Source organism: Mustela nigripes, chromosome 11, assembly GCF_022355385.1.
Source record: "Mustela nigripes isolate SB6536 chromosome 11, MUSNIG.SB6536, whole genome shotgun sequence".
NCBI classification, from domain to species: domain Eukaryota; kingdom Metazoa; phylum Chordata; class Mammalia; order Carnivora; family Mustelidae; genus Mustela; species Mustela nigripes.
Window position 1 is genome coordinate 23,683,920 of NC_081567.1, and position 10,717 is coordinate 23,694,636.

A 10,717-nucleotide genomic window follows, 5' to 3' on the forward strand; every position below is an offset into this window, starting at 1 on the left:
CTACTTGTGATCTCTGTCAAATAAATAAATAAAAATCTTTAAAACATAAAAAAAAGCTTAAGGGGCGCCTGGGTGGCTCAGTGGGTTAAGCCGCTGCCTTCGGCTCAGGTCATGATCTCGGGGTGCTGGGATCGAGTCCCACATCGGGCTCTCTGCTCGGCGGGGAGCCTGCTTCCTCCTCTCTCTCTGCCTGCCTCTCTGCCTGCTTGTGATCTCTCTCTGTCAAATAAATAAATAAAATCTTTAAAAAAAAAAAAAAGCTTAAAAAATTTAATATTGACAGAGCATTTTTCAACACCATTTTGAAATCCTTATAGTTGGTCTTTTTAATGATACCCCATCACGTTGAGGTATCATAATTTCAACTAGCAATGAACATACCTCTACTAAACTTTGTTAACTAGAATGGCCAAAATTAATAAGACAATAAACAACAAGTATTGGAAAGGATGTGGAGAAAGGGGAACCCTCTTACACTGTTGGTGGGAATGCAAGTTGGTGCAGCCACTTTGGAAAATAGTGTGGAAATTCCATAAGAAAATAAGTCATAATTTATTTAATCATTTCCATATAGTTTCCAGTTTTTTCTCTTATTAATGATAGTGTAACAAACATCCTTGTGTCCTCTACGGTAGTTTTTCCTCTAATCTTCTTATTTATTTTTAATTGATTTATAAACATTTATGTCATGCTCTGCAGTAAGGATTGGCAAACTTTTTCAGTAAAGGGCCAGATAGTAAATATTTTAGGCTTTGTGGGCCATTCCATCTCTGTCTCAGTTAATAATTCTGCCACTGTGGAGCATAAAGGGCCACACACAATAAATAAATGAGAAAGCATGACTATATTCCATTAAAATTTTAAAACTTTAATTATGAAAATAGGTGGCCAACCCATAGGCAATGGTTTTTGCGTCTCTGTCCTAGAGGGGAAAACAGTACTGTGGAATTTTTATTTGAGGTACGTTATAAATTATCAAAATGTGTCAAAAGGTGTCATTGATACATTAACTAATTAATTTTTGCCTAGAAAGAGGCAGAGGGAGAGGCCTGGGTTGCTCAGTCATTAATATTCTGCCTTTGGCTCAGGTCAGGATCTCAGGGTCCTGAGATTGAGCCCTGCATGGGGCTCCCTGCTCAGCGGGAAGCCTGCTTCTACCTCTCCCACTCCCCCTTCATGTATTCCCTCTCTTGCTGTCTCTCTCTCTTTGTCATATAAGTAAATAAAACCTTAAAAAAGAAGAGAGAGAAAGAGAGGCAGAGGCTTCCCAACTGGTTTCCACAGTCATATTCTTTTTTTTTTTTTAAAGATTTTATTTATTTATTTGACAGACAGAGATCATAAGTAGGCAGAGAGGCAGGTGGGGTGGGGGAAGCAGGCTTCCGGCTGAGAGGAGAGCCTGATGTGGGGCTCCATCTCAGGACCCTGAGATCCTGGCCTGAGCCAAAGGCAGAGACTTAACCCACTGAGCCACCCAGGTGTCCCTACAGTCATATTCTTTTCTTTCTTTTTTTTTTTTTTTTAAGATTTTATCTATCTATTTGACAAACAGAGATCACAAGTAGGCAGAGAGGCAGGCAGAGAGAGAGAGAGAAGCAGGCTCCCTGCTGAGCAGAGAGCCTGACGTGGGGCTCGATCCTAGGACCCTGGGATCATGACCTGAGCCAAAGGCAGAAGCTATAACCCACTGAGCCACCCAGGTGCCCCCCACAGTCATATTCTTGTAAGTCCTTACATTCCTTTTTTTTTTTTTTTTTTTTAAGATTTTATTTATTTGACGGAGAGAGACACAGCAAGAGAGGGAATACAAGCAGGGGGACTAGGAAAGGGAAAGCAGCCTTCCCGCTAAGCAGGGAGCCCGATGCGAGGCTTGAGCCCAGGACCATGGGATCATGACCTGAGCCAAAGGCAGATGCTTAATGATTAAGCCACCCAGGTGCCCCGAGTCCTTACATTCTTACAATGCTTTTTCATCCTTTAATATTTTCATGTTAGGGAGAATCCAAATGTATTCAAGAAAGTAAATTCTGTGTCATCTAGATAAATGCATCATAGCCATCTCTGCCAAGAGGCATAGTTAGCCCCATTTGCTTTGATACAGTTTTGTGTTTAAATCCCAATTGTGGAGCACCTGGGTAGCTCAGTTGGTTTAGTGTCTGACTCTTGCTTTCAGCTCAGATCATGATCTCACAGTTGTGGGACTGAGCCCCCCATTGGGCTCCACACTGAGATTCTCTCTCCCTCTCTCTCTGCCCCTCTCCTCTCTATCTCAAAATAAGTAAATAAATAAATAAATGAAATCTTTAAAAATAGAAAAATAGATTCCAATTGCATAACTTTCTAGCTGTGTGACTTTGGACAGTCTTCTTAAGATCTCTGAACCTCGGTTTCCTCCCTTGCAAACTTTTTTTTTTTTTTTTTTGCAACACTCATATCTTAATAAGAATAGTTGTTATTAGGGGCGCCTGGGTGGCTCAGTGGGTTAAAGCCTCTGCTTTCGGCTCAGGTCATGATCCCAGAGTCCTGGGATCGAGCCCCCCATCGGGCTCTCTGCTCTGCAGGGAGCCTGCTTCCTCCTCTCTCTCTGCCTGTCTCTCTGCCTACTTGTGATCTCCGTCAAATAAATAAATAAAGATCTTAAAAAAAAAAGAATAGTTGTTATTATTAAAAAAAAAGAATAGTTGTTATTATTAACCCATCATGGAATAATAATAATTATAATTACTAATAATTGTCATTAATTAATAATAAAAAATCAACTCTTATTTTTCTGTTTTTTGTAAGCATAGCTTCAGTTGGAACTAACAATTCAGAAAAACATCAAATTTCATTCTCTCTCTGTTTCTGCATGATTTAGAAATGTTAGATATTGGGGCACCTGGTGACTTAGGTCATGACCACAGGGTTGTGAAATGGAGCCCAAGTCTGGTTCTGTGCTCAGTGCAGGGTCTGCTTGAGATTCTGTCTCCTCTCCCTCTCCTCCCCCCACCGACTCACACCCACTAGCGTGCATGCTTTCTCTAAAATGAATAAATAGAACTTTTTAAAAAAAAGAAATGTTAAATATTGGCACTCACCTGTTCGCATACAAGCCACGTTTACAAGCCACCACTCTGGGATACGAGGCAGAATGACGGCCACTCGGTCTCCTCTCTTCAGGCCACAGGGGTCGGTGAGCACATTGGCAGCCTTTCGGGACAAGGAGCCCAGTTCTTCAAAGCTCCATTTCACCTCGTCCCCTTTGCCATTCACCCACCACAGGGCTGGGTTGGCTGGTCTCTCTCCTGCCTGGCCATGGGCACATGGGAAAGAAAGCAAGCTTGCATGACTGGTCCACCAAATAGATGGGACATCTGCCATTACTTCCCCTCAGCACCCATGCTGGTGGATTCCGGTAACAGCACCCCAGTTTGTCTTTGGGGGAACTACTCCTCTCCTACTGAGTACAGCTTAGGTGAGACAACGCATCAGGGTAATTGTCCACCCACCAGTGGGTGGCATGTGACCCATGTGGGGCGAGTCAGGCATTCTCTCCCAGTTTTGAGTTCTCTAAGAAGAACTGAAGATACAATATGGTTGAAACAAAACTTGTGTATGGGCTTTTGGTGCTTACATACCCCCAGGGAGCTGTCCCGGTTTCCTGGTCTTGCTGAGACTGACTGTCCAGTTTTATGAGCACTCCCATGTCCAATAAGGTTTTTGTCTTGCTTGAGTTAGATTATGTTCCATCTAAATAAACCCAATTTTTGTACTAAGGTTGATTAGGAACTATATGTATGTATGTATGTATGTATATGTGTGTGTGTGTATGTATGTATATACATATATATACACACATACATATATATGTAAAATTATTTTTTTTTAACTCCAAAGACTGAAGTATGGCTTTTATAGGTAACAAAGAATAAGATGGTGGACCTTTGGGGGAGGTTCATCGAGGGATTGATTTCTGGAGGAAACTTCTCATATCATTCTCAGAGTACACCGTTTATGTTGCAAAACCCCTGTGTTTTATTATGTTACCTGGGACAAAAATTGATTCCTCCTTTCTTTCCCTATCTGGGATATCTGGAATTCTCCTTTTACCTCCCTGGTTGGAAACTATTTCAAAACTCAATTTCCATTTTACTTCCTCTGTGAAGGTTTCCTTAGGCTCCTCTTCTTCTCCTTCCTGACATCTCTGTGTTTCTGCAGAATTATGCTCAAATGCCAGATGACTCCATTACACTGTATCACATGCCCTGCACTATGGGTATAAGCTCCCTAAGATCAGGGGCTGTTTCCCATACCCTTGGGACTGGTGACCTTGGGTCAGGAGCTTAACTTTCTATGAGGTTATTTTCCTTATCTGCAACCCCCCAGGTTGGTGATGGGGATTTGTTGAAATAATATAGGTCAGCATTGCTCAACCTTTAGTCATTGGAATATCGCTAGTTTGCCAGATCTGTCTACACCTGTGCTGTTGTCCTTTACATTGCTCTTTACTTTCATTCGCTTTTGGTGCACATTTACTTAAGAAGGAAAATGCATTTACTTGTCGCCATAGTTAGAGAACCAGTACCGCTTGTTAAAATGGGTTACTGAAAAATAAATATATGAAAAACAAAATATACCCAGAGATTTTCAACTTCTACCTGCTCTTTTGTTCAAAAGAGAGTATTTAATAGTATTTAATAGGAGAGCTATTAAAGATGTACATGGATTTAAAGGAAGACTATCCCCTCAATTTCATAGGAAAGATTGATTCAGCATTGTTTGAAACCTTGTATATCTTCTGAGGCACAGGCTCTTGCAGTGAGTTTTGGGAAGCACTGATAGGAAAGTATCTAGCTCAGAGCCCAGCATGGGGTGGGGTCAGTAAGCAGGGACTTGACCTGAGGCTACACTGCAAACGCTCAAGGCTTTTTGCTTTATTCTTCTCCATGTTTTCTCTCCTAATCACTCCAATGATGACTATTATTATAAAATAGAGGCAATGTCTATAATAGCCAAACTGTGGAAGGAGCTGAGATGCCTTTCAACAGATAAATGGATAAAGAAGATGTGGTCTATGCACACAGTGGAGTATTACTCAGCCATCAGAAAGGATGAATAACCACCATTTGCATCATGGATGGAACTGGAGGGGATTATGCTAAGTGAAATAAGTCAAGCAGAGAAAGACAATTATCGTATGGTTTTGAGCATTTGTGGAACATAACTAATAGCACGGAGGACCATAAGGCAGGGGAGGGAAATCTGAAGGGGGAGAAATCAGAGAAGGAGACAAACCATGAGACACTATGGACCCTGGGGGAAAACAAACTTGAGGGTTTCAGAGGCGAGGGGAGTTGGGGGATGGAGTCGGCGGGTGATGGGTGTTAAGGAGGGCATGTGTTGTTATGGGCACCGGGTGTTATATGCAACTAATGAATCATTGAACACTACATCAGAAAACGAATGATGTACTTATACAATGGCTAACATAAACAAACAAACAAACAAATAAATAAAATCAAAGTTCAAATTATTGCTTTTTGAATAAGCCTGTGACCAGCTCAAACAGATGAATAGAAAGCAAAGAGCTGCTCTGTGGGACTTGGAGAAAATGCAGGAAAAGAGGCAGGACTCTGTAAGTAACCACCTTGCTCTGGACTGAGGAGGCTCCAGAGAAAGACGGCACGGGGAGTTGTGGATCAAAGACCTCCCCTGGGGAGAGAGGAGGGCAAGGGGGAAAGAAACGAAGAAAACCAGGAAGGATGAAAGAACTGAAGTGGGAGTGGCAAATGGACCATGGAACAAGGAAATGGAAGCCTGAGACACATGTGGATGCCAAGCATCTAATAGAAGCCTGTCAAGTCATACCTTCTCCTTTTGGGACCACTGGTCCAGCACATCCCCAGCAAAGTTAAAGTTCTTAGGCAGTGACTTCTCACAGCGATTTATGGCTTCAAAGTCAGCAAGAGTCAGAGGCGACCAAAGCTGGTGATCTTTGTGAAGGTACCGGCCAGCCGGCTTGGCAAGCCAGATGAATCTGAATGTCTGGTATCGGAAAAAAATCATTGTGATTCCCAAAGGGCTTTGCCAACTGATGTGGATGTGGAGCTTCTGCAGCCTGTGAGGAGAGGTGAATGGAGAGCGTTAGTTTCTTTGGATGCTCTGTGGTGAGACTGGGAAGTGGATTGTGGCTGTGTGCTCCCCCACCCCCGGGGAAGCTGGGGGACACCTGGAGAAGACTCATTTTTCTTCGACACTGTGGCACTCAGCTGCTCACCAGTCTCCCTGCCACTGGCCTCTCCCTCTTCATTCTGTCTATGATTAGATTATTCTTAAAAACAAAACAAAATAAAACCAACGATTATAGAACTGTTGAGTTCCCATCTTCTATCCCTACCCTCTCTCCCAACCAAACAATAGACACACAGAATATTTCCTGCCAGAAGGGACATTCAAGCCCTGCTTCTGTCTGTTGCATACTCGATTCTAACTGTATTTTCTAACTCCTCTCCTTGAATTTCCTCTTCCAGTAAAAGCACTCACTTTTCAGGAATGTCCATTTCTAGCTCTAAGATTTAGTCTGTCCTTCCCCTTCTGGCTTCTCTGCCATCCTTTCCGTCAACTTCTTCATTATAAGTGCTTAGGAACCTTGATTTAAGTCCTGGATCAGCAACTTTCTGATGGTGGGACCCTGGGGAAATCACTTACCCTTTCTGCACCTGAATTTTCTCATCTGTAAAATGGGGGAGGAATATAATACCTGTCTCCTAGGGTTTTTATGAGGATTTAATAAGATAATGTGTGTAAAATGACCAGCATATAGACAATACCTCCAATGTGTTAAATAATGCTTTTGTTAAGATTATTTTCATTAGTACCGTGGTAGCATATGTTCATGAAATAGTTTTACTTCATGAATCAGGAGAGCTGGACTTTACTCCAACTCTTTCAAAACTAGCTTTGTGATACTAGTAAAGTCATCTTCCTACTGTCATCTGTAATTTAACATTTCTTTTTTTTTCTATATTTTTAAAAAAGATTTTATTTATTTGCCAGCGATCACAAGTAGGCAGAGAGGCAGGCAGAGAGAGAGAAAGGGGAGGAAGCAGGCTCCCTGCTGAGCAGAGAGCCCGATGCAGGGCTCCATCCCAGAACCCTGAGATCATGACCTGAGCCAAAGGCAGAGGTTTAACCCACTGAGCCACCCAGGTGCCCCTCATTTAACATTTCTTTAAAAATAATACTGTTATTTCTTCCTCTGAATTTCCATATTATGCGTCGGTACTCCTCACATGACAGTTTTCTACCTTATATTATTGTTTTCAATGTCTGTGTCTTGTATCCCTAACCTACCTAGATGGTGCGGGTAGAGGCTGTGTATCTTATTCTTACTACTTAACATGACATTATGACTTACCTTCTTTGATAAAGGTTTTTTGCTGAAGACGAATGCCCTTATCTTTTTGCCTTCTGGCCCCACTTAGTTGCCTTGTATGGGATGGAACAATCTGCAGGTGCAAAGGGTGCCTAAGTCTGCCACATGGTGATAACATAAACAGCAGAACAAAGGATGCAGGGAGTACCCTTCCCTCATTGTTTTGGCCGAGCCTTCCTTGCTGCTCAGGGTGACATGTGGAGAAGCAGGAGGCCCATTTAGTGCAAATGCAATTTACTGTAACCCAGGAAGAGCTATTTCTGGCAATACCATTGGTATTATGTTCTCCATTATTACAAGGAAGAAAGAAGAGGAACCACCTGCACAAGTTTGGTGGAGGTAGCAAGAGTAGAGAAGGGTGGGGAGAGGGAGAGTAGTGGGGGCCATGCTTATGATTTAGCATTTTGCCAAAAGTGACACCCTATTTCTCTCCCAAACACACACCCACACCCACATCCGTGAGTATGCACATATACAACACGCATACTTGCATTCACACTTGCCTCTCTGGATGCCCTTCGCCAAGTTACTTAATATCTCCAAGTTTCATTTCATCTGTGCAATGAGATTAATGGTAGTACCTTCTTCATTGGTTAGTCGTGGGGTTTAAGTGAGCACCTTATCATAGTGCCGGGTGGGTAGCTAGGGCTCAGTAAACATTGCATGTTAAAAATCAAACTTCACAGCTGTTTATGGCAGAAGGCTTTCACTGTTTGAGATCCAAAAAAAAAAAAAAAAAAAAAAAAATAGAAGAGCTATTGGATTGGAGCCACCATTTGGGTTTTTTTTTTTTTTTTTAAATTTTTTTGCCTTTTTTAATGCTCTGTCACTTGTGCTCCAGGCTCTTGGGGCTGAACTCAACTGCCATCAGTCTGAAGTATTCTAGTCTTCACTTCCATCATTTTGAGCTTTCTTGGTCCCAATTTATTGATTTATTTAAAAGATTTTATTTATTTATTTGACAGACAGAGATCACAAGTAGGCAGAGAGGCAGGCGGAGAGTGAGAGAAGGAAGCAGGCTCCCCACCGAGCAGAGAGGCTGATGTGGGGCTCCATCCCAGGAACCTATGTTCATGACCTGAGCCGAAGGCAGAGGCTTTAATCCACTAAGCCTCCCAGGCGCCCCTCTTGGTCCCAATTTAATGATGAATTAGAAAGATTATCAAGACATGGGACACCTAGAACATTCTTGCTTCCTAAGGTGAATAGAGCCGATAGTATTTTTTTTTTAAGATTTTATTTATTTATTTGACAGAGATCACAAGTAGGCAGAGAGGCAAGCAGAGAGAGAGGGAAGCAGGCTCCCTGCTGAGCAGAGAGCCCAATTTGGGGCTCGATACCAGGACCCTGGGATCATGACCTGAGCCAAAGGCAGAGGCTTAACCCACTGAGCCACCCAGGCACCCAAGCAGATAGTTTTTAATACAAATCTCCTTCATCTTTTCCTCCAAATTGAAAAATCAGTTGTTGTGATTTCCTGTATCACCGCAGATAAATATGCCATATCATCAAATTAACATACCAAAAAATCTGATCATAAAATAGATCTGATCTGAATTCTTCATTACCTCCATTATCTGCATAATCAGTGAAAAGGTCTTGTATATGCAAACACAATCATTACTAATAAAATAGTAATCAAGATATTACAGGTGAGAAACTTTCAATTAAACTGTAAAAATTTTTTGCCAGTAAAATTTCTTCTTTCTGTCTCTTTAGTCTGCTATTGATTTTCTGGGTAAATTTGTACATATAAGCCTTTATGGAGACTGTGAAACTTGGAAGAGTCTCCATTTTGCATTGAACACGGCCATTTCCTGACTTTGGATCCTGTGGGGAAGTTGATGATTCCAGGGTCAAATCTGGAAATCACTGACATTATCTAAGACATTATCTAAGTAGAAATTTGTATATACACATATTTAACAAAATATTTCCTGAAGATATCTGTAAAAGTGAGAGAATTTGGGTAGGTTATTTCTAAAGTCTTAGTGATTTCCAGTGCGTTAAGGGAACCTTTAACAGTGGAAGAATGTTTGAGCAATTAATGTGCAGTCAGCACTCTGTTTTTTATACAATATCTTGTTTACTTATCTCAACACCCTTCGGAGGCAGGCATTTTGTTTTATTTTTATTTTTACAAATTTTTGAGAGAGAGAGACAGAGAGAGCGCCTGAATGGAGTGGGCTGGGGGGCAGAGGGAGGAGAGAGAATCCTAAAGGGGCTCCAGGCTAGGTTAAGCCCGACATTGTCCTTTGTCTCACAATCCTGAGATCTTAACCCTGAGACCATGACTTGAGGCGAAATCAAGAGTGCAGTCATCTAACAGACTAGCTACCCAGGCGCCCTAGGCATTGTTTAACTATAAAGTGACTGAGGCTCTGGTGGTTGAATAATTAACAAAAGCGATTCGTGGAGCACCAAGCACAAATTTTAGCCTGCATTTGTGTTCTCCAGGGCCAACCCAAGGAAATGCTATCACAGATTTTTGCTATATTTCTATCACCTTTCATAAGGTAGAACAGTCCTTTTTCCTGTCAAAGGGACATTTATCTGGGGTTGATCAGCAGTTACCCAATTACAGCAAGATGATGGGACTCTTTGTGCTCTGTTCTGTACATTTAAACATACTCTCCCAACTTCTCATTTACTAGAATCACTTCCATGTTACCACATGCATATTTTCCTTACCAGAAAATGGTATTATTGATCCAGAAAGGCCTTCAGCTTCTTCACAAAGACAGCTCCGTATCTGCCAAAAAATTGGTTCCTTCCTTCTTTTCTTTTGGTGGCATCTATGCCGTTACCGTCCAGAGTCTCTGGTGCACAGTTGGGAGGATCATAATCCCGTGGGAGGAGAGCTGCTGTTTCTCCGGACACCTGTGGTTAAAGCAACAGCAGTTTATGAGACACAGCTGAGAGGGGAGAGAGGCAATGCAGCAGCATTTCCTCTCACGGTTCAGTGCTAAGCCCCAGCACATTAGTGGATTACTCTTGTCCATGGATCTGAGGATACCAAGATCCATACTGTTCGATGGCCTATTATCAGAGTCGCTCATGATTTTCAAGTAGCCTAGGATATTAGCATACTTGATTCTTGTGGCTTAGCTGGACATAGCCTGTCGTCCTGGCAAAGGACAGCTAAGGGAATCATATCTGAAGTCTCAACTCATTGATTAGAGTAAATCATGAGAAATCCTTCAAACTCCTAGCTTTTATTGAATGTTGGCTTTTATTGAATGTTTTAATGGAATGTTTTATTGAATGTTTATTGAATGTTGGCAATCTCATTTGGAAATAGTT

The 10,717-nt window shown here is 41.9% G+C and overlaps 1 protein-coding gene across 1 annotated transcript in view; it reads right to left on the reverse strand.

Annotated features, from left to right (window-relative positions):
- Positions 1-10,265, reverse strand: part of ACSM4 (acyl-CoA synthetase medium chain family member 4) — a 38,772-nt gene extending 28,507 nt beyond the window's left edge. The window contains exons 1-3 of the mRNA XM_059416062.1: positions 10,106-10,265; positions 5,848-6,097; positions 3,078-3,288 (exon numbers count right to left, since the gene is read on the reverse strand). Of these exons, the coding sequence (XP_059272045.1) occupies positions 3,078-3,288; positions 5,848-6,045 (409 nt within the window). The 5' untranslated portion in view covers positions 6,046-6,097; positions 10,106-10,265. The remainder of the gene's footprint in view (positions 1-3,077; positions 3,289-5,847; positions 6,098-10,105) is intronic.
- Between the last annotated feature and the right edge of the window lie 452 nt (positions 10,266-10,717).